Here is a 24,260-nt window from a genome sequence, read left to right as displayed (position 1 = left end):
TTCGGCATAGTGTAGTTATTGTTGCGTATTTGACTTATCCCCACCCTAAAACCCCAATTTTCTGTGGTTGTCCTGTTTGTTTCACTTTATTATTTTGGGGATGAAACATTGTATCATACTTATTTTTCTTCGTGTTTGTTTGCATGTGTATTTAGTGACATCATTGTAACCATTTTGTATATGGTGGAAGTAGCCGCTTCCATCTCATGGTTCAGAGCAAACAGGTTGAATTGAATCCTTCTGTAATGCCATACAGAGAGATATAGTAGAATACTGATAATGTAACTCTGTTTGTATATTATGATTTGAGTGGAAGTTGCGATGATGACCTTCACCATAGCCCATGCTGCATATTATTTTGTAAGGTGACAGTTAGGTTTTGAGTAGGCAAAACCAAGTCCTCTGCCCTGAGAATAACTATAATTCTTGTTATCACATTTATTTTACCCCTTTTCAATATTTGCAAGTGGTGTATGTTTACTATTTAAATTGTGATGTCAGTTGAGGTGGTTGAGATTGGCAGGTTCAAATTTTCTAGTAAATACTTCTAAAGACTGTGTTATAATTTGATACGGGAGATAAACTCCAATTAAAATAATAGTCTTATAAGATTAAAGTCGTATTTGATGAATACTAGTTTTGAAGATTTGAACACTGCTTAGCAATGGATATGTCACATGGAAGCTTGTCTCACATATTGAGTGGATGGACTGAACCTCCTTGGACCCTTCAAAAACCATATTTAGTATATCATGTTAATAGAAAGCCACTTAGGTAGCAAAAATACATAGAACTTCCTACACAGTCTGTGTATTTTATGTCATAAATAGATGCATTTGACCACTCTCCCCACTTTTCCAGCAGTTGTTTTTATTTGTTTGGCCAGTATCACATTGTAAGTCATTGTACCAAATGCGTGTTTAATAGGGTATGTGTTCAAACTGAATATTGACGTATTTTATCCCTCTGTGAGGATTGTTCATTGTAAATGTAGTAGCAGAATGTCACTGTGAATTCAGTGTAAATATTCATGGTAGCAGAAAAAATGTTTCTCTGCTACAGTTCCTTAATGTTGATAGTGGCATGTGCAGTGTTACATGGCTTTATGCTTAATTACAGACTTATTATTTTATCAGTTGATTTGTTTTCACCACGTAACGCCCGCTGTGTACGTCGTTAGTTGCTGAGCAATATATCACTTTTCGTTCTGATGCCGCAACTCTTCCTTTCCTATATCTGTACTACTTTTTATCTATATAAATGATGAACTATTGGTTTTGCCATTTAACAACTTTTCAATAACTGTGGAAGTATTACAGGCATCGCGGCCCACCTAATGTGTCATCCGCCTATACGTTTTACATGAACCTTTAAAGACTCGATCGACCTGTTTACAAAGAGAAAGCAGAATATCTTTTCCTTTGATGTTGTCCAACAACGACCTAGGAAGCTCGACGCCCTCGTGGCCCAGGCTCTTCCATGGCTCGCAGTAGTTTGCAGCATTCGTTTTATTCCTTGCTCACTTGCCGCTACGTCGAGCTTGCGTGGTGATCGTTGGGCAACGTCTTCCACGTCATCTGCAACATAAGTAAATTTTCTTCCCACAGTGTTTCTGAAAACCCAAAAACAAACTTACAGAACATAATAATAATAATAACTGTTCTTACAGTTATTCGTATAAGTCTCGGTCGATGTAATGAGGGGTGAGACAGGCCTAAGCCTTGTGACACCACACATGCTATGCTACATAAACTCTTACTGTGACAGGATGTGCTATTACAAAGGTGTCACAACCCAGTAAGAAATAACAAATAACATTTATTAAGAGTATTTTACAAAATGGTACTTAACTTTGCTAAACTTTGATGCATGGCGGACGATGTCCTGAACATGATGCAGTGGTATCTAACTAATTTTGCAGTCTCTTGACAGTCTGATATTGTCACTGATAGAAATCTTTGCAAAGACTCTGTAATTGTTTATGGTTCCCTGTGAACAGCAACTTTAGTGTCAGAAGGTAATCTTCAGAGTATTGTGTGAGAATTTCCAGCACTGAAACTACTGTCTGGCTGCTGGTGCGGAACTGTTTGTTTGTCCGCATCTGCATCCCATTGTATTTTGAGTCCGTCAGTAGGAAGATCCCTGTCTGCCCAGTGGAGGCAAAAGCTGTGAAGTGTGCAGTTGACATTATTTCCTATTTGCTGTCTACACTATGAGTGGACATACATGATGTGCTGAAGGAGGTGGCGCAGAAGCTGGAAGAAGTGTGTGTTAGGGAGCACCATCTGGAGGCTGCTCACATGGAACTGATAGATGTCAGGCAAGGGTTTGTGCCTGTATGTTGGTGGCGGCCGCATGTGGTATTTGGTATGTACTTCTTGCCCAGTACACACATTTCCTCAAAAAGTATGTTGTGAGGTAGCCCTAAGCAGGTGGCTAACCGCTACTGAAGTGTACAAGGTGGAAGCAAAAAGTATCTCCATCACTTCTTTTCTGTTTATGCCCATCCCAAAGAATGATATTGAGGCTGGGCTGTTATTACACAATAGGAGAGTTAAAATTTTCATTGCCTTTTATCCAGCACATATTTACATTCCCAATATACATCTGGAGCATCATATTAATTATTTGTGTGTTAATACTCACACAAAACTTAATCATGTGATGTGCTGTTCCTTGTTGATAACTTGTACTTTAATCTGGTGAATTACATTGCTTAAGGTGGGATGTAATGGGAAGTGTAAACATTTATTTAATAAGTCATTAAAGCCATACTTATTAATTTACAAATCCAAAATTTTACATGTGTAAAGCAGCTGAGTTGTGTTTTAATGGAAAAATATGCAGGATTAATATTTTTCCAGATTTTGTAATTTTTAACTTTTTATTGTCTTTTTATAAAAAGCCATAACTCATTCTAATCATGCAATTAATCTGAAAATTTTATCGTAGGGTCCTGAGAAGGTTATAAAACCACTGAACTACAGTTATTAATTTATGGTACAAATTGTATGATTAACAGAGTTTTTAATTTTGCATATCCAAAATTAACTTTTTTTTCTACATACAATCATCTAAAAATCAGAATGTAATTGCAGGATCTCGTAGTTTTTAGTTCTAGAGAGACAGCAACACGTTTGAACAGTTCCTGAAAATTTCATAGGATTAGCACATGTACTTCTTGAGAAAAGGCTTCTAATAATGTAAGAGATGTTAAACAGAGAAAATGAGGTTCAAAGATTTTCTTCTCATGTAATAAGCTTACCTTAATTTTGAAATCCGCCATGTTTCTCTTCCCTCCTTTTCAAATCTGCCCGGCCTGTATTTGCAGGTAAGACACTGATTTATTAGCTTTCTTGACCCTGCTGTTGTCGATGGTGTAAAATATTTTTGTTGTAAACACACCAGGATCTATACCAACTCTCTTCAGCACTTCAAATCTGCCATTATTTCTGTTATTGTAACATAAAACTGCATCATAGACACTTATTTTAAGTACTTCAAGTCCACAGAATGTCCTTTTTGAGCATGTAATCCAAATTAAATTATTGAGGCTTTCAGGCTTTCATTTGCATTTTGTGTCTTTCTGTGAAGACACTTCCTCAATAAATCAGCGTTTGCAAGAAACCTGAATGTGGGCTTCAATGCATTCATAACAGGTACTGTGGTCCACAACTCTTTTTGTGGATACGTGCGTGGCGTGCATGGGGCCCTGAGCTAGTGCAGTTCTCCTTCCTTTCCGGGCTGTCTCCTTCTCCGCTTGGGCGTTTGAGATTCTTTCTTCTGTCCCCCTATCCCTTTCTCTTTTTCTTCTTTTCTTTCCTCCCTGTGCGTGTCTGAAGGCCGACTCGGTCGTTTGCACACATAGCCGGTGACGGGGTAATGCGTAATTTCCCATCCTGGGTAGGCAAGTAAGGCACGTATTTACCCCCTGATAAAGGCCAGGCCCAGGGAGTGGTGATTGCCTGATCTGTTACCTTCCGAACATGCCGATTGGTCCCTCCGTCCGTTTCTCGGGAGATGTGTCCTGAGGTGTGAACAATCACCTAAGGCGCGAGTGCCCTCTGAGAGGGCCTCCACAAGGAAGGAGCGCACCATCGGAGACGCTGGCAATCATGGGGGATTCATCCGCAATAGATTTTTCTTCTTCTTCTTCTTCCATGTCTTCTGCCCAAAAACGAAAGCTAGATGAAACTCCTGTTCCGAAAATTCTACCACCAGACTCCAGTGTTTCTTGTTGTCACAAGATCTGATGGTCACGATTTCTCAACAGTCAACGCTTTTGTCATTCGGAAGGGTGTAGGTGCGATTGCCGGACCAGTGAAATCTGTTGTGCAACGGTACCTTTCTGTTGGAGACAGAGAACACCTTCCAGGCCCAAAAATTACTTCGAGCCACACTCTTACACGCATTTGATGTACAGGTGGAGGCCCACCACACCTTGAATTCGTCGCGTCATGTGGCATGGTGTGTAACAGCTCACTCGACGGACTAACTGATGAGGAGATTCTGTCTTTCCTCTCTGATCAGGGAGTGATGGCCAACCATCGGGTTGTGAAAAGGATCGACAAGGACCTCATACCGACCCAAACTATATTGCTGACTTTCGACAATGTGCAATTGCCTTCACGAATTAAAGCGGGTTATGAGATCATTTCTGTTCAGCCATATACAGGAAATTCGAGTGAAAGAGAAGGTGTCGACCTCGGCTGCTCGCAAGTTATTCAATAGCAGAAAGCCCACTGTGCTTCTGGCATGTAAATACAGTACTGTTCTCGCCTCTCCTTGGCCTACCAGGGAGGTAGCTACACAGACATGTGATCTAACATTTAGTGATTTGGTCGTCAGATTGGCCAGTGCTAAGATCAACCGATCAATGTCTGCTCGTACTCCCAACGACCCTAAGGCTCAATCATCATCATCTGGTACTGCTAAGACAAGGACCTCTAAAACAGATGCTTGGACCTTCGAAAAAAGAACCGACATGCAAAGATTTCTTGCATACTCAAACTTCATAGCCATCAACTGTTACTTCGACAAAATGTAATTCTTCAAAGAAGGCTCATAGAAACAAGACTTCTCCTGCGCCACCCAGCGGTTGCCATCCTCGGCTATCTTCAGTTTTGCCAGGTCGCACCGCTTCGAGCCGATCATCTGGCCTTTCACCGGCGGAGGAAGCTGCCCCTCCTGACCAGCTCAGGAAGGTGGCAGACACAACTGTTGAGTTGATGGACCATGACTCACCACCTATCAACTGCACCACCAGTGCTCCCTCGAAGCCAGACCCTCAGTGGCCATCGAGTTGACCCTTTCTTGTTTCTGCTTTTTCTTTTTGTTTTCATAATGGCACTTCTTCAATTGAATATTCGCGCCATTTGGTCCAACCGAGAGGAGCTAAAATTGCTCCTTTGAATGCACTGCCCGCTTGTAGGTCTCCAAGAAATGAAGTTACACCCATGCGATCGTATTGACCTGGCACACTATACCTCCATGCGTTTTGACCTACCCCCTGTGGCAGGTATTCCGGCTCATGGAGGGGTCATGTTGCTGGTTCGGGATGATGTCTACTATGATCCAATCACATTGCACACAGATCTGCAGGCAGTTGCCATCTGAATTATTCTCTCCACTTTCACATTTTTCATTTGTACTGTTTACACTCCATCATTGTCTGCCTTTACTATGGCAGACATGATACAATTGATTGCTCAGCTTCGTACACCATCTTTTTTGATTGGAGACTGTAATGCCCACCATCCCCTTTGGGGCTCTCCAGCATCCTGCCCGAGAGGCTCCCTCTTGGCAGACCTTTTCAACCACCTCAATCTAGTCTGCTTAAATACCGGTGCACCTACCTTCCTTTCGGACGCAACACATACCTATTCTCACTTAGACCTCTCATTATACACTATCCTACTTGCACGTCGGTTCGAGTGGTCTGTCTGACACATAATCAAGCGACCATTTCCCCTGTGTAATCCATCTCTTGCATCACACCCCCTTCTCCACGTTCCACTAGTTGGAACATCTCTAAAGCCGACTAAGGGCTTTTCACCTCCCTGGCGACCTTCAATGATCAAAACTTCTCCAGCTGCGATAGTCAGGTCGCAAACCTCACAGACGTTATTCTCACTGCTGCTTAATATCCAATCCCTTGTACTTCCTCTTCTCCACGGCGAGTCCCAGCATGCAGTGATGCTATTTGTGCTCGGCGACGTGCTTTACGCTCCTTCCAACGCCACCGTACAATGGCGAACTGTATTAGTTACAAACGACTCGTTGCACAATGTTGTCGTGTTATCAAAGGAAGCAAAAAGGCTTGCTGGGTGGCTTTCACCAGCTCATTCAACAGTTTTACTCCTCCTTCGGTTGTCTGGGGTGGCCTGCGCCGGCTATCTGGCACCCAGGTCCACTCCCCGATTTCTGGCCTGACTGTAGCAAATGAAGTTCTTGTGGGTCCTGATGATGTCTGAAATACCTTCGGCCTCTTTTTCGGGGAGGTTTTGATCTCTGCCCATTACCACCCTGCCTTCCTCCTCTGAAAACAAGCAGAGGAGGCATGGCCAACTTCTTTCCAGTGTTTGAATCGTGAAAGTTACCATGCTACCTTCACCGTGTGGGAACTCGAAAGTGCAGTCACCCGGTCCTGATCCTCTGTTCCAGGGCCCGATGGTATCCATATTCAGATGCTGAAGAACCTTTCTCCTGCAGGTAAAGGCTTTCTTCTTCACGCCTATAATCGCATCTGGTCAGGTCATGTTCCCACACGCTGGCGTGAAGCAATTGTTGTTCCCATACCCAAACCAGGAAAGGACAAACACCTTCCTTCAAGTTATCGCCCCATCTCCCTTACCAGCTGCATCTGCAACATGATGGAGAACATGGTAAATTCTCGACTGGTTTGGCTCCTTGAATCTTGACGCCTTCTTACCAATGTCCAATGTGGCTTTCATAGGCGCCGCTCTGCTGTTGACCACATAGTACCTTGTCGACCTTCATTATGAGCAACTTTTTGTGTAAGCGCCAGACGGCGGCTGTGTTCTTCGATTTGGAGAAGGCTTGCGACACCAGGATAATGGGGTGCCCCAGGGCTCCGTTTTGAGCGTGGCCCTTTTTGCCATAGCTATCAATCCAATAATGGATTGCCTTCCAGCTGACGTTTCAGGCTCCCTTTTCGTGGATGACTTTACGATTTACTGCAGTGCTCAGAGAACATGTCTCCTGGAGCGCTGTCTTCAGCATCGTCTAGAGCGTCTGTATTCCTGGAGTGTCGCTAACAGTTTCCGTTTTTCTGGTGAGAAAACGGTCTGTATGAACTTCTGGCGTTACAAACAGTTTCTTCCCCAAACCTTACGTTTCGGTCCTGTTGCTCTCCCATTCTTGGAGACAACAAAATTTTTAGGTCTTACATTTGACAGGAAACTTTGCTGGTCTCCACATGTTTCTTACTTGGCTACTCATTGTACCCGTTCCCTAAATGTCCTCTGTGTTCTCAGCGGGACGCCATGGGAAGCAGAACGAATGGTCCTGCTTCGCTTATATCGGTCCATTGCCCGATTAAACCTGGATTATGGGAGCTTTGTCTACTCCTCTGCCCAGTCGTCCATCTTACGCCGTCTAAACTCTATCCACCATCAGGGGTTACGTCTGGCGACTGGAGCATTCTACACCAGCCCTGTTGAGAGTCTGTGCACCGACGCTGCCGAATTACCACTCAACTACTGGCGCGATATGTTGCTTTGTCGGTACGCCTGCCAACTGATGTCAATGCTCGCCACCGGTCATATTTCTTCTTCTATGACGACTCTTTCGACTGCCAATACAGTCTATACGTCTGTGCCCTGTTACCTCCTGGAGTTCGCTTTCGTCGCGTGCTTCAGCAACTTGATTTTACCCTCCCTACGACTTTTCGAATGGGTGAGAGCCCGACGCCACCTTGGTTCCAGGCTCAGGTTTGCGTTCACCTTGAAGGAGAGGACCCCGGATTCGATATACTGCTCGAGGTTTGTCAAACTTCGTTTGAGGCTCGCTAATAACATCTTTATTTACACAGACGGCTCCAAGACTACTACTGGTGTCGGATGTGCCTTCATCATTGGGGATGATACTTTTCAATACCGGCTCCTTGACCAGTGTTCAAGCTTTACAGCTGAGCTTTTTGCTCTCTATCAGGCTGTTCAGTATACCCGCTGCCATCATCATTCTCCCTATGCATCTGCTCTGATTCTTTGAGCGCTATTCAGAGTCTCTGTGACCCATATTCGGACCACCCTCTCGTGCAATGAATTCAACGGTCCCTTCAGTCACTAGCTGATACTGCCTCTTGTGTGCTTTTTTTGTGGATTCCTGGCCACGTTGGTGTGCCTGGGAATGAAGCAGCTGATGCTGCTGCCTTGGTCAGCTTACTTTTGTCTCATCAACTGATGTTAGTGGCGTTACGGCCATCAAACCAATCCTGATGGCTTGGACGACCTCCTCACACCCTTCCCGGCGAGAGGAGGTCATTTTGGCCAGGTTGCGGATTGGGCATTGACGATTTAGCCACCGCTACCTGTTGTCCGGTGACCCCACCCCGCAGTGCCCCTGTGATCATCCATTGATGGTGCACCATATTTTATTGTCCTGTCCCCATTTTATTCACTCTCGTGTTGTCCTGTGTCTGCTGTCTACCTTACAGGAACTTTTAGCTGATGACACTTGAGCAGCTGCTCGTATTCTTAGTTTCATAACATTGACGGACTTGTCCAAGAAAATCTAACTCTTTTATTTTGTTTATCTGTGTCTTTGTAAGTACATCCTGTTGTTGCCCCCTTGCGTTTTTCTACGCTATTAGTGCACTAACATTTGTGACTGGGCACTAATGACCTTAGTAGTTGAGTGCCCTAAAAAAAAAAAAAAAGTTCTGGTAATTAGTGTTTTTGTGAATACATCCCATTTCTGTTGTTGAACGTACACCAATTGCCTGTCGGACACAGATTGTGCATTGGTGTTTTGTCAGTGGATAGTTTGTGGAAAAAAATTGCCCATACAACATGCCTCATTACCTCTAAATTGTGTGGGTTTTTCCTGATAGCTCTCCCATAAAATAAATAAAGAGAACCAATTTCTTTCAGAGTAAACCTGCTTTTTCCTCCTAGTGGTTTTCCAGCTTCACGTACTTCACCTTTCTTCTCTTTCAGCAAGTGACGAAGCCTACCACCAAGCCTCTTTTTGAATTGGCAAACACATTTCAACTTTTCTATTGTTGCATTGTACAGATTTTTGTCTGTCACAGCTTTGAACAAAGAGGAGTCCCCATCATAAAGGTATTTAGTATCTCTGACACCATACTGGTCCTCAGATCTGGAAAACATCCTAACAACTGCAGCAGCCTCCATGCCCCCACTTGAGCCACTATAATTATTAGAGCATGCTACTGCATGCCTTTCTTTCCACAGTTTCTCACTGTCTTCATTGTTGGACATTTTCCTTGTTGCACACTGAGTCTTACCTATAACAGATGCAACTCCATATAGGGATGTGTGACCCCTTTTCATCCAGGTCCCATCTGCAGACACACATGGGTCAGTAACATTTGTAGGATATTCAGTCATGAATACCTACTCTAGGATCTATTTTTTTTGTTTTGTTTTGTTTATTTCCACCAATTCTTCAACTGCTTTCTTCATAGAAACTTTGGCAGTATCGCATACACCTCCAGACATTTATTTATTTATTTTTTCAAACCTTGCACAAGTTGGAGACATGTTCAAGGAACCACACAATAAATTACCTCCTTCTCTGACTTGTCCAAAGCATCTCATAGCATATGTTAACCTACAATTGCTATCATATGTACCAGTGTCGATTTTTTTGGAGGAGGAAAATGAAAATTCATAGCCACATAAATTACAAATTAATTTAAAATCACAAGCTATTCCCATTCTTCTTTCTTCAACAACAATTGTGCATTCTGTATTTTTACAGCTAACACATAAACATGAAAACTTTATAGCCTGACAGACAAGCTCTAACCTGGCAGACAAGATCTAAATCAGTAAGTCTGAACCGAGCGAGGTGGCGCAGTGGTTAGCACACTGGATTCGCATTCAGGAGGACGGCGGTTCAATCCCGTCTCCGGCCATCCTGATTTAGGTTTTCCGTGATTTCCCTAAATCGTTTCAGGCAAATGCCGGGATGGTTCCTTTGAAAGGGCACGGCCGATTTCCTTCCCGATCTTTCCCTAACCCGAGCTTGCGCTCCGTCTCTAATGACCTCGTTGTCGACGAGACGTTAAACACTAACCACCACCACCACCACCACCACCACCACCACCACCACCACCAAGTCTGAATCCAGTGGTATCCATATCATTATTCACACACCTGTACAATTATCCTATTCCAAGTTTTGATGTGGAAGCTTAATTTCGAACTACGTCCTCTTTTTTTTTTGTTTGTTGGTAAACCGATTTCCATGAAACCTCCATTTCCTAAACTCAGTTTTTCCACTACCCATTATGCATAAATCTTGACTTCCATCCGAAGGTTTGCAAATTCAACCTTCCACCCATAATGTGTGTTGGTATTGTCAAAATGTAAATAAACCACATGCAACAATGTTTTCAGGCAAAGGTATAGATGTCAGCCAAAGTTATCAAAAGAAAATAGCCTTCACACTGACAAACTCCGCTGAAGCAAGCAGTTTCCCAATGTTAGGAAAGGTGGGAGTGGCTGCAAGTGCAGAGCAGTTTAACAATTTAAAGGCATTTCTGAAGCTACTATCATCATAAAATTCACACACAACATAGATTAAACTGTGTAGATCAAGGAAATAGTATTTTTGAAAAGTATATTTTTTGGACCAAAATCCATTACATCCTCACTTAAAATTAATGCTAAAACTTAGTTCTTGTTCGTTTTCTTTAAAATGTGGCAATATCATCCAGTTTTAAGGCTGAAATTTAATGGGGAAACTGAAACAAACTTTTCTGTCACTGTGAATTGTGTGTTTTGTCTTTCAGCTCACTCAACTAGAATAATTCAGGAGAAGCAACGAAAACACAAATGAAAGAACTCACACAAAATTAGCCCTTGCAATATAATGGGGTAAATTGACTACCTAACCAAGAAAGTCTTCGTTGAAACGGGTCAGTCTGTGTAAGCTGAGCCCAGGAGAAACGGTACGGATGAATATCCCCCAACTCTCAGCCCCAGAACTTTGAAAATCTCATTTCTCTACATTTTTGTGACTTTATTGTAAGAATTGTCGTGCCTGTATCCAGGACATTTTGTTACTGAGCAGGTTTGTGTATCATCCATAGGTATAAGAAAATCACCTGTTGAGAAAAAGTCATTTGTAACAATATTACGAAAAAATAGATGAGCACTTACCATACAAAAGAAACATTGAGTAACACAGGGGCAACAGAAAAACTTATTTTGCATTTTAACTTCTGGCCAAAAGGCTTCCCTTCAATGTAGAAAACGCCCATACACATTTGCACAAGAACAATTTGCGTACACATACATGTGACCACTGTCTCTGGCCACTGTAGCAGTCTTTTCACTTTGCGTGTCTGAGACTCAGCATCTTCGCTATATGGTGAGTAGTGATCTACCGTCATATTATTGTTTTTATTCAATCCTTGTCTTTCCATTACTTGGCAAATGGTTTATGATATATATGACACATCTTTTCTGTGTGAATATCGATAACATAAGGGAAAGATGAGACACTAAGTTGCAGGCAGTCACAGTGAAAAGACACGTACTCATTACCTTAGTCTGAAAAGGACAAAACTAATGTGTAAGTTTCTCTTCATTGTATCTGTTTGCAGTTTGACATGTCATCTTTACAGTCAGCAGCATTCTATCTTTTGCTGATATCCCAACCTGGAGTTTCCATTGTTCGAGATAATTCCTCTCAGAAAAAAGAACTAGTAATAAAATTATTATTAGTGTTAAACTTAATAGTGTCATAAGTTTTACAGAAAACTATTAAAATTACAACTGCTTAAGCACACTAATTATGTGGTTTTATTATTACTGCAGGTCCAGGTTTGCCCATCCACTGTGAACGTGAAAGAAGAATTGCAAGAGTGTGTGAATCAAGAGGTAATTCAAGAATTTATGTAACTATATGAAATTAAGCACATTTGAATTGTGCCACAGTTGTGATCATAATGGGAATGATAAGCAATGCAGCTCTCCATTGGCGTTCAGGCTTTCACTGTAGTACCTGTAATGATTACACTCATTGTAATATTATAGGCCCCTGGCAGAAAACTAGGAAAAGCAGGCAAAATAGAGCATTATTATTTACACTAAATGAACTGAAGTATCGGTAAAAGTTAAATTTGAACCTCCTCCCCTGTATTTTTCAGTATGGCATGGAGATAAAGATGGGGCTTCACTACTAGTCAGCTTATTACCACCACAAGATTTTTCTGCTTTCACATCCATTAGCTTTGCCAACTCTCAGCCAAATTGTCACCTTCAAACATAACATAGATCTCAGACTTAGCTACAAATCAGACTGTCACCACAACAAAGACTTTAGGGGGGAGGGGGGGGGTCGGTCCTCTTTCAACATTAGCCGAAGTAGTATCAGTGAGCTTGTGCAATAGTTTTAGTGTGTATATTTTAAGAATTAGTTCTTTGCATATGTCATTACAGATAGGAATTATGAGTTATTGTGTTGATATACTTATGAATCAAAATATGAAAATTGCTGCCTTGACCGGGATTGGAGCCTAGATTCCCCACTTTAATGCTTATTGTGTGAGTAATATGACCATTCAGGTATGCATTCTGGACCCTGCCAAATTCTCATTGTTGTAGCATGTGATTGAGGCAGGAAAACCATGTTCAATTTTTTCCTTTTGTCAAAAGCAAATTTCTACATAATACATTCAGTAATTTTTACTTGGAATAATTTCTTACTTCTCTGTCTTGAATCCTTTTTGGAATGTCTGGTGAACTTTAAACATCTGGTATTTGAAACAATTATTTGTCCATATAAATTTATACATTTTTTCCTTAAATGTGGTAGATTACATAAACACATCTTCTGAATTCACAGTACATGTGTGTGGGGTGGGGAAGAGGAGGGAAGGAAAGCACAAAAATGTTGTAATTTCTGTAGTAAATATATACACATGATGATGGAGGTAGTAAGTCCCTCAAAGGCTATTCAAAATTAATGTTGTAGTTAGATTTAGCAAATATTTGTATTGCAAATAGTTTACTATTCTTTGTTGAGTGCTGATTACCACTATGAAAAACGTTCATTTTCCTCTCATAAGTTTTGTCAGTTTGCTTTATCTAGCCATCACTTTATAATTAGCAAAGATGCCATTTGTTATACAATCTTAAAATTGTTGGCATAGCTTGTGTAAATGACATTTTGTTGTAAAACAACCACACAAAGATGCTAAAAGTGTTGTTTTCTGTTACTCTGTACCTAGTTACAACCTAGTGGTGATTGTCTGCCAGAACTTCAATGTAGATTCAAAGCCTCCAAAGTGTACATGATTTCCTGGCACAATAGCCACAGTCATCCTAGTACTTCCTCCAGATACTACATTTACAAATACAGAGAAGTGATGTCTTCTCCACACATTAGGCCCTCCTAAAATCTTGTGTGTGTGTGTGTGTGTGTGTGTGTGTGTGTTTGGCACCAGCATCCTCAGTAGAGACTACCTGCAAGCTCCTGTAAGCAGGATTGTGGTGATGGCGGCATACATAAAACCACCTTGCCCTTTTGGAGGCCTATTACTCAATACACACTGGACAGAAGGGAGGCAGATATTTCAAATGCTCAGGGCCAATTTTATAAAGCAGTTGATCATAGATTATGGGAAAAAAATCGTCACATTGAACTCTGAAATCTGTATTGTACATACATTACCTGCAAATTAATATGCCAGGTACTAGCATCACCTTTGACTAGGAGAATCTCAGGGATCGAGTTAATTTCAATTGTAGTCAACAAATCATATAATAAAGACACTCCAAAACAATAGACTTCATGTTGTGTGACTAAAAGTTGAAAAATTCTCATGCTGCTGGAAGAATTTTTATTTTTAATGATAGGCTAAGGGGAATATCTGTGATGTAAATAATAGCTGCAGATAATAACAGCCACCCTAAGATTTTCTAGAGAAGGCTTCTAATAACGTGAAAAATGTACAGGAATTTCATAGACACACAACGTAATTGTAAAAAAGGGAATGTGAAACTATTTGCTATGAATAGCATGTGTATGAAGTTATTTGGCAGGGAATAATGATCATCCTTTACAGAAATCCACTCTGTACTTTAATACTGCATGTCAGTAGCCACAGAAGGACAATAATTTAACTACAGAATGCCAATGTCAGTTATCAGTCATATTTATTGGCTAAGGTGAAAACTAAGTTGTTTCAGTGGCTCTGTAATTGTGTAAGAGTATGGACCTAAACAGTTTAGCATTCAACCCTTGTCAGTCCAGTTTCCATTTTCTTGTTTTCCATGTATTTTTCCTCTAATATTTGCAGGATATTATTTGCAAGATGTGAAGTTGCACCATGGGTTGGAATCCACTTTAAACTGTAGCCACCCATACATCTGGAGAAGTAATTCTGATCAAAGGTCTGAGAAAGGCGAAGGTATACCACCTTCAAAAGTCTATACCCAGTGAATGTTTGTGCTGACAAAACCAATCTTGGGATGGGTGACTGATGGTTAATTAGTCAGTTAGTAAAATTGGTTTGTAGGTTCTTGGTCTGTGGATCATTTGTACAAGTAATTGTAATGATGTGGAATGAATTGTCATAAGTACACATTTATATGTGAGTATGATTAATGCTGACCATTTACAAGGTTTTTATTTTTTATTTTTAATGCAAATGTGAATTAGAAACTGTTACCCACAATCTTTTTTGTGTAAACAGAAATCCTCCTGTAGAACAGACTAGTAGTGAGACAAAATTTTTCAGTTTTCAGATTTAATTGTTCTGGCTGTCAGAAATTTTATTTAATTGAGTAAATTATCAAAACTTTTGGTGGCAACATTGTTCATCCCCATTTTGTGCTGAAGACAACCTCAGTGTGGAATAACGAATGTCATTATGTTACTGCACTTATGTTCATCAGTGTTCCTTTTGAACTGGACAGGATTATTTACAACCAAGTTCATGAGAGAATAAATGTACTGTGAGGCAGTAGTCAAAATGCCTGACTCCTTCAACAGATGTCTGCAAATGGTGCTGGGTGAGCAGCACATAATCTTCTTATAGCAAGTTTTTGATCAGTGCAGACTTTGTTTCTTAATCATGAGTTGCCCATGAACATTATTCCATATGACATTATTAAATGAAAATATGCAAAATGTTAACTTGCTGATTTGTCTCTTCCCAAGATTTGCCATGATACAAAGTGCAAATTTAGCTGAACTGAGTTGTTTCAGGATTTCAGAAGTGTGCTTTTTCCATTTAAACTCTCATCCATATGGACACACAAAATGTTGTAGTTCCCAGTGTAGTTATTATTTCCCTACTTTGTGTTTATTATTGGTGTGGTGCCTCCTAATGTGTGTGTCAGAACAATAGCAGAAAACCATCCAGTAACACTTGCAAGAACATTATCTACTTCTCCTTCTGTTGCTGTATATAGATTTTGGATGGTAACAACACTAATGTCATCTGGAAAATTACTAATTCTGCTTATTGTATATTGGGCATTTTGTTGTTCACATGTATGAGAAACACACTTTCTGCATCTGTTGATTAGATTAGCCAATATCCATTTGTAGGCTGTCCCATTAATTCCATGAAACGTTAGTTAACTAAGTTGTGATTCACAGAGTCAAGTGCACTAGATAGATCACAGAGAATACAAACTGGTGCTATTTTGTTGTTCAATTCTTGTAAAATTTTATGAATGAATGCACAATGACTTTCTCAGTTGAAAGCCAAACTGTAGTTTTGATATTAAAGTTGCACAGGAGAGATACTATTCTAGAGTGAATCACCATCTCAGAAACTTGGATAAATGATGTCAGTGAAACATCTTGGTAGCTACTTACATCGCTGTTACACTTTGCTCACATAGTGGTTCAACAATGGTGTGTTTCAATATGTCTGGAAAAATACACTGTCTTTGTGATGCATTACATGTTTCAGAAAATACAACACATATCATAACAAGTCTTCACTTTGCTGAAAAACACCATCAAGTACAGATGAAGTTTTATTTTTGAGAGAATATGTGATTTTCCTAATTTCAGAATGAGGAGTAGGTGAGACATCCATATGATGGAATATTATGTGAGTTGACTTTTGAAAATACCATTTTGATTTTACTCTTGAACTGCTTATCCCTGTGTTACAAAGTTTTGAAACACCCATCCACACTGAATGTTGCATCATGTTCAGCGAACTTCTTAAGCTCTGACTTACACCACAGTTTGCAGTATGTTCGGATGAATCAAAGCTCTGCCTAAGAGCCAGTGCCAAATAACCATTAATTATCTGCTAAGAAACAATACCATATTTACTCGAATCTAAGCCGCACTTTTTTTCTGGTTTTTGTAATCCAAAAAACCGCCTGTGGCTTAGAATCGAGTGCAAAGTAAGCGGAAGTTCTGAAAAATGTTGGTAGGTGCCGCCACAACTAACTTCTGCCGTCGAAAATATGTAGCGCTACACAGGCTTGCTTTGCAGGCACAAAGATAAATACTGGTGCCAAAATCTCTGCGTCAGTAAAAAACAACAACAACAACAACAACAACCCGAGCTTTTTTTCTCCGCCCCGAGTTTTGACCACTGCATTTTCATACATTATCCAACGAAACGACGACGTAAATACAAATTCTGTGTTGTTCATCTTCGAATGTAGCAGCATTTCAATGTACTACGAAAATCCGACTGGCAAGACTGTTTGGGGTTTTTTGTCAATATGGCTAACTCAATGTTATGAATTTTTTCCTACATGTGAGAAGAGATGGTTGCTAATAGGAACTTTTATGAATTGTGAATCACATGCAGTATTCTCTTCACCATAAGAATAATACGAAATAAACATTTTGCGATGTATTCTTTCGTGTTTGCTGCTATCTCATTTAAATCCTATCTGCCTAATAAACTACGAAACTAGCGTGAGACAACAGCAAACGCGGAAGAATATACATATCATGTCATGTTTATATTCATATTATTCTTATGGCTAATAGTGATACAGTCAGAAATGAAGCACGGCAATTGACTAGATTTTTTAAATCTAAGATGACTAATTTCTGTGCAGAATGTAATGTAATGTACTAAAGCGGCGTCTGCAAAGATTTTCAAACGGGGAAAAATTTTCGCTAAACTCTCGTTCAAAACATATTCTATCATACGCGGTCTATTATTTGGTTCTTGTTGATCATTATCAAAGAAAGCAGCAGTGTAGGTAACAACAAATAGCAGTCTCTTGCCATTGTTTCGTTAATGAGACAATTCCTCTCTCTTTCTCTTGTTTAATTGTAAGCGGCGGTATCGTGCACAAAAGCAAGCTATGCCGCGAGCGACGACAGGCCGTGAACACGCACTATCAGAATGCGACAAACAATGCATGACACAGTACAGTAATGCATTTTCAGCTTAGAGTGACGTTAACACATACAGTAAAGAAAATGGCACTTAGCAGATGAAAGAAAAATAAGCAATCAATTCAAACCAGACGAAGCACGTGAAAAAGGAAGGGTACCCGTATCAACACGGACGGAGCGCCTGACGCATAGCAATGGCTACCTTGTAAAGCTTAACTGCTAAGCTCACGACTCGAACCAAACTGCTGTAGTTGTATCATCATTCATTCGACCTAAATTGTGTCTCATATTAAAATGGACCAACTTTGTATCGATTTGGAGGTGCGGCCTAAAACTTTTCTCTCCTCTTGAATTTCGAGTCTCAAATTTCAGGTGCGGCTTAGATTCGGGAAAATTTTTTTCCTTGATTTCGAGTCTCACTTTTCAGGTGCGGCCTAGACTCGAGTGCGGCTTAGATTCGAGTAAATACGGTACATTCACTACCATATTGGTTATAAAGATTATTATCTACAATACCCACCAACTTAATACATCATTTGCTGTTTCCTAGAATTATGAGTACTGCAATGGTAAAAATTCTGTGCTCAAGAGCTATAAATGCTGAGAGCTGTGTATTCATGTTTACTTCAAAGATATCCATATCAATACTTGTCCCCATGGAGAAGTGTCTTGAAGAATTTGAAAAGTTTCTTCCACGTCGTGTCCTCCATTGTTGAAACACAAGACCTTAAACAATTTTGTAGTGTATCTATGATGTACAATTAATGGCTTGTAATCTATCCCTCCCCTCTTTGTCATCACTATTGTCTAAGATGATGATGTTTTTTCATGAGATTCAAGATAGGAAAAAAGTTGGTTGTAAATCTTACCTATCTTTTCTTGCACAGTTGACTCCAATCCTTCATATCTAGGGGTTCTGAATTTTGAAGCTGAAATTTTCACATTTTAAGTTTTCATCATCTAATTGATCCAAAGAAATTTGAAGAATGTCTTTGCAGAACTTTTGTTTTTTCGATGATTTATTGTGTGTATTTTACGATACACATGGTCTTTTGAATTTTCACATTAGCAAAGCCAAAATAACATCGCTCATCCCAACTAAACAAAAAGACCTCTGATCACGCCAGAAGCACACTTTTTTTCCACTTTGCTCTGCGGTAATAACATTATTCCAGAGGGTTTACAATTTTTCTTGCAAATGAATTTCTGTCAGTTTAGAATATTATCTTATGATGAATCCAGAAATAAACATAATAAACAGTTCTAGATTGTGTAATTAATAATAAAAAATTGAAATGTGCCAAATGTTTCATAATTTCAAATGTTTTAAAAAAATATAAGTGTACATTTAGAGCTAGTACATATCAAGTGTAACAACGAAAATAAAGTAATTTCTTTTCATAGGTTTTAACTTGAAATATAATGTATTGTGTATAAAATTATATGAAATTTTTCAGTATAATGGCTGATATAATACTGACATGTTGAAAATTCAAAAAATATGTCTGGTATCGGCTACTACTGTTGACGAAAAGTAATGTTGCAGGAGGATGTCCCTTTACAAGGTGCAATCTGATGAACAGTCAGGTCAAATGCTGATTCAGTGCTTTTTCCAACCTACCTCACCTAAACTAAATTAATACTAAACATTGTTCAGTTAGTGCAGGTCAAGTGTTATACAACATAGCAAATTTGTGAACTGGGTTCATTTTACTAGCTAAGATCAAAATTTACCCACATTCAGGGATGTTTAAAAAATTGATCATTAATGCAATGATTACTGATTCAATTATATCCCTGTATAGATCTGGTAGAAAGAGAACTTGTATTTTTATCTTTTGGTTCTTTGGTCAGTGCACCTGAAGACAATCTAATAAATGTAATTTTTCTCATTTTCGCTATCCATATATTCCAAATTGTTTTTACATCAAGGCTAGGTTATTGTCTTCATGTGATTATTAAGGAAGAGCTTGTATACATAATGGTTGATATTCATTAATTGCATGGATATGTGGCACACCTTTGTTATTTTCCACATACTAATATGGTTGGGAAGGGAGTGAGACAGGGTTGTAGCCACTCCCCGATGTTATTCAATCTGTATATTGAGCAAGCAGTAAAGAAAACAAAAGAAAAATTTGGATTAGGTATTAAAATCCATGGAGAAGAAATAAAAACTTTGAGGTTCGCCGATGACATTGTAATTCTGTCAGAGACAGCAAAGGACTTGGAAGAGCAGTTGAACAGAATGGACAGTGTCTTGAAGGGAGAATATAAGAAGAACAACAACAATAGTAAAACGAGGATAATGGAATGTAGTCGAATTAAGTCGGGTGATGCTGAGGGATTTAGATTAGGAAATGAGACACTTAAAGTAGTAAAGGAGTTTTGCTATTTGGGGAGCAAAATAACTGATGAGGGTCGAAGTAGAGAGGATATAAAATGTAGACTGGCAATGGCAAGGAAAGCATTTCTGAAGACGAGAAATTTGTTAACATCGAGTACAGATTTGTGTTTCAGGAAGTCGTTTCTGAAAGTATTTGTATGGAGTGTAGCCATGTATGGAAGTGAAACATGGACGATAAACAGTTTGGACAAGAAGAGAATAGAAGCTTTCGAAATGTGGTGCTACTGAAGAATGCTGAAGATTGAAGGGGTAGATCACATAACTAATGAGGAGGTATTGAATAGGATTGGGGAGAAGAGGAGTTTGTGGCACATCTTGACTAGAAGAAGGGATCGGTTGGTAGGGCACGTTCTGAGGCATCAAGGGATCACCAATTCAGTATTGGAGGGCAGCATGGTGGGTAAAAATCGTACAGGGAGACAAAGAGATGAATACACTAAGCAGATTCAGAAGGATGTAGGCTGCAGTAGGTACTGGGAGATGAAGAAGCTTGCACAGGATAGAGTAGCATGGAGAGCTGCATCAAACCAGTCTCAGGACTGAAGATCACAACAACAATGTGTGTGTGTGTGTGTGTGTGTGTGTGTGTGTGTGTGTGTGTGTGTGTGTAGTATAGCAGTTGTGCCTGATAAGTCAGTTTTAGTTGTCATGTATTTTCTACATTCAGGGGAGAATACGTCAGGGTAACATGTAAACTTGTCACAATTGAAGTGAAAAAAATGTTTCTAGGTTTAAAATGTAATTACATTTGACATTGCCTTCTGTTAGGTCATTGTCATCTGTCAGACATTCAACATTTTTCCAGTGACTGGGATCCATCCCTGAAGTGAGATGCAGGACAGTTGATACAGCACTAGTTTGTATCTTCCATGATTCCTTTGTTGTATCCAAAAACATTTTCCAGCAACACACTCATCAGATGGAGGAAAAATACAAGTTAGGGAAGCAAAGTCAAGTGAATTTTCTGGATGTTCTTCAGACCTCTTAATTTCTACATTGCCAAATCACCTTCATGGGCAGAATTATTGTCTGTGCAAATGGCAATGTTTTTTCCCATCCATTTCATCTTAAAAAACTGATGTGTTGTTTGCCTGCTATCGGTTTTCCCATGTGAATCACTTCATTACAAGAATTTGTTTTGCATCTCAGAAAAAATTGTTCACAACTTTTCAAGCACATGAGACTGACTTCCTTTTTTGGTGTGGGACTGTGTTTGACTTGTTGTTTTTTGACTTGAAGCATGAGATACACATCTCACATCATCATCATCATCATCATCATCATCATCCCCCCCTGCGGGTCCGGGGATTAGAATAGGTCCGCGGTATTCCTGCCTGTCGTAAGAGGCGACTAAAAGGAGTCCATCCCCCTCACGGGGGTAGTTCGCGCCTGCGTCCGGAGACGGACGGTTCCACGACCTATCATCGTGGTCCTTTTGGTTTTTTCACTTCTCGTTTCTTCCTTCCTTTTGTTGGTTCCTTTCTTTGCTCTTCTCCACCTCACTGTCTTCCTTACTCTTTCCCTTGCCTTCTCCTTGCCTTCTCATTGCCTTTTTCTCCTTGCCTTCTCATTGCCTTTTTCTCCTTGCCTTCTCATTGCCTTCTTCTCCTTGCCTTCTCATTGCCTTCTTCTCCTTGCCTTCTTATTGCCTTCTTCCCCTTGCTTTCTCATTGCCTTCTTCTCCTTGCCTTCTCTGGTCTCCGCCTCGGCGTTTGAGACAGTCTGTCCTCTTTCTCCCTCTCTCTCTTCTTTTTCCTCTTCTTTTTCCTCTTCTTCCTTCCTCCCTGTGCGTGTCTGAAGGCCGACCCACGCGTTCGCACGCGTAGCCGGTGACGGGGTAACGCGTAAGTCCCCGCCCTGGGTAGACATGTAAGGCACGCGCGTACCCCCTGGTAAAGGCCAGGCCCGGGGAGGGGTGATTGCCTGAGCTGATACCTTCTGACCATGCCGATTGGTCCCTCCGTCTGTTTCTCGGGAGGTGTGACCTGAGGTGTAAACATTCACCTAAGGCGGGAGTGCCCTCTGAGAGGGTCCCCACAAGGAAGGAGCGCGCCATCGGAGACGCTGGCAATCATGGGGGATTCCTCCGCAATGGATTCTACTCCATCTCTTTCGACTTCGACCCAAAAACGGAAACGTGACCAGCCAACAGTGACAAAAGTACTACCGCCTGCCCCACAGTTTCTCGTAGTTTCTCGAACTGAGGACGGAAAGGATTTTTCCTCTGTCAACCCTTTCGTTATTCAGAAGGGCGTAGATGCCATAGCCGGATCTGTCAAATCCTGTACCAGGTTGCGTAACGGCACCTTATTACTGGAAACTGAGAATGCCTTTCAGGCACAAAAACTGCTTCGGGCCACCCTCCTGTACACGTTCCCTGTCCGGGTGGAGGCCCACCGAACTTTGAATTCGTCTCGTGGTGTGGTCTATACTGACTCCCTCGACGGATTGACTGACGAGGAGCTTCAATCATTCCTCGCTGAGCAGGGCGTGACGGCTGTCCATAGGGTCATGAAAAAGGTCAACAATGACCTTGTACCGACCCGGACAATTTTCTTGACCTTCGATAGTGTTAAGCTGCCATCGCGCATCAAGGCGGGCTACGAGGTTATTTCTGTTCGCCCCTATATCCCGACACCTACGCGCTGCTACCAGTGTCAGCGTTTCAATCACACTCGACAGTCTTGTTCCAATGCGGCTAAATGTGTCACCTGTGGCAGGGATGCCCATGAGGGTGACTGTCCACCTCCGTCTCCTCGTTGTGTGAACTGTCAGGGTGACCATGCAGCATCCTCCCGCGACTGTCCTGTCTATAAGGAAGAACGCTGTATCCAGGAAATTCGGGTCAAAGAGAAAGTGTCCACCTCGGCTGCTCGCAAGCTATTGGCTAGTAGGAAGCCCACGCTGCTCCCAGCGGGGAAATACAGTACTGTCCTCGCCTCTCCTCGGACTACCCGGGAGGTAGCGACCCAGACATGCGATCTGACTTTCAGCACCACGGTCGTCCGTTCGGCCAGTGCTAAGATCGCGCGGTCGACGTCTCCTCTTCCTCCCATCACCCCACAGACACGAGCACCTTCTTCAGCTTCTGCTAAAACGAAGACACCGAAGTCAGATGCACGGGCCTTCAAGAAGGAACCATCCCGTGCAGACTTCCTCCGTACCTCGACCTCACAGCCTTCGACCGGTACTTCCACTACACGTCCTTCCAAAAAGGCGCATAGGAAGCACAGTTCTCCTTCCCCGCCACGGCGCATTTCTTCTCTTGCGCCACCCAGCGGCTGCCGCCCCAGGCCGTCATCCGTTTCGCCTGGCCGCACCGCTGGTCGCCGTACATCTGGCCGTTCACTGGCGGAGGAAGCTCCCCCTCCCGGCCATCCTCCCGAGATGGCCGATGACCCTATAGACCCAATGGACGATGACTGTCCGCCTACTGATAGCGGCGGCAGTGCTCGCTCGAAGCCAGGCCCTAAGCGGCCTTCGAGGTGACCACTTCTCTCATCTTTCTTTTCTTACGATGGCACTTATTCACTGGAATATTCGCAGCATTCGCTCCAACCGAGAGGACTTGAAGTTGCTGCTCCGCTTGCACCGTCCGCTTGTCGTAGCCCTCCAGGAAACGAAGCTACGCCCATGCGATCAAATTGCCTTGGCACACTACACCTCTGTGCGTTTTGACCTACCCCCTGTGGTAGGTATCCCAGCTCATGGAGGGGTTATGTTGCTGGTCCGGGATGATATTTACTACGATCCCATCACGTTGCACACCGGCCTGCAGGCAGTTGCCATCCGCATTACTCTCCCCACTTTTACGTTTTCCTTTTGTACCGTTTACACTCCATCGTCATCTGCCGTTACCAGGGCAGACGTGATGCAACTTATTGCTCAGCTACCTGCACCATTTTTGTTAACTGGAGACTTCAATGCCCACCATCCCCTTTGGGGCTCTCCAGCATCCTGCCCGAGGGGCTCCTTGTTAGCAGACCTTTTCAACCAGCTCGATCTTGTCTGCCTCAATACTGGCGCCCCTACTTTTCTTTCGGACACATCTCACACCTATTCCCATTTAGACCTCTCTATATGTACTCCCCAACTTGCACGCCGGTTTGAGTGGTATGCACTTTCTGATACATATTCGAGCGACCATTTCCCGTGTGTTATCCATCTCCTGCAGCATACTCCCTCTCCGTGCTCCTCTCGTTGGACCATCTCCAAGGCAGACTGGGAGCTCTTCTCTTCCAGGGCTACCTTTCAGGATCAAACCTTCACAAGCTGCGATCGTCAGGTCGCACACCTCACGGAA

At 41.6% G+C, this 24,260-nt stretch overlaps 2 protein-coding genes across 16 annotated transcripts in view; both read left to right on the top strand.

Moving 5' to 3' along the window:
- LOC126426959 (zinc finger protein 726-like) overlaps positions 1–24,260 on the top strand; it is an 809,906-nt gene that overhangs the window by 623,542 nt on the left and 162,104 nt on the right. The gene's annotated exons all lie outside the window — the stretch shown is intronic.
- The window catches only part of LOC126426965 (uncharacterized), a 54,032-nt gene that overhangs the window by 4,933 nt on the left and 24,839 nt on the right, over positions 1–24,260 (top strand). For all 7 annotated transcript variants that reach the window (XM_050089110.1, XM_050089108.1, XM_050089114.1 and 4 more), the window contains exon 3: positions 12,033–12,095. In XM_050089110.1, coding sequence (XP_049945067.1) covers positions 12,033–12,095 — 63 coding nt within the window. The remainder of the gene's footprint in view (positions 1–12,032; positions 12,096–24,260) is intronic.

This window comes from Schistocerca serialis, chromosome 11 (assembly GCF_023864345.2).
Source record: "Schistocerca serialis cubense isolate TAMUIC-IGC-003099 chromosome 11, iqSchSeri2.2, whole genome shotgun sequence".
Taxonomy (NCBI): Eukaryota; Metazoa; Arthropoda; class Insecta; order Orthoptera; family Acrididae; genus Schistocerca; species Schistocerca serialis.
Note: the sequence above shows the minus strand (reverse complement) of the source record. Positions and strands in the feature narration are given on the sequence as shown.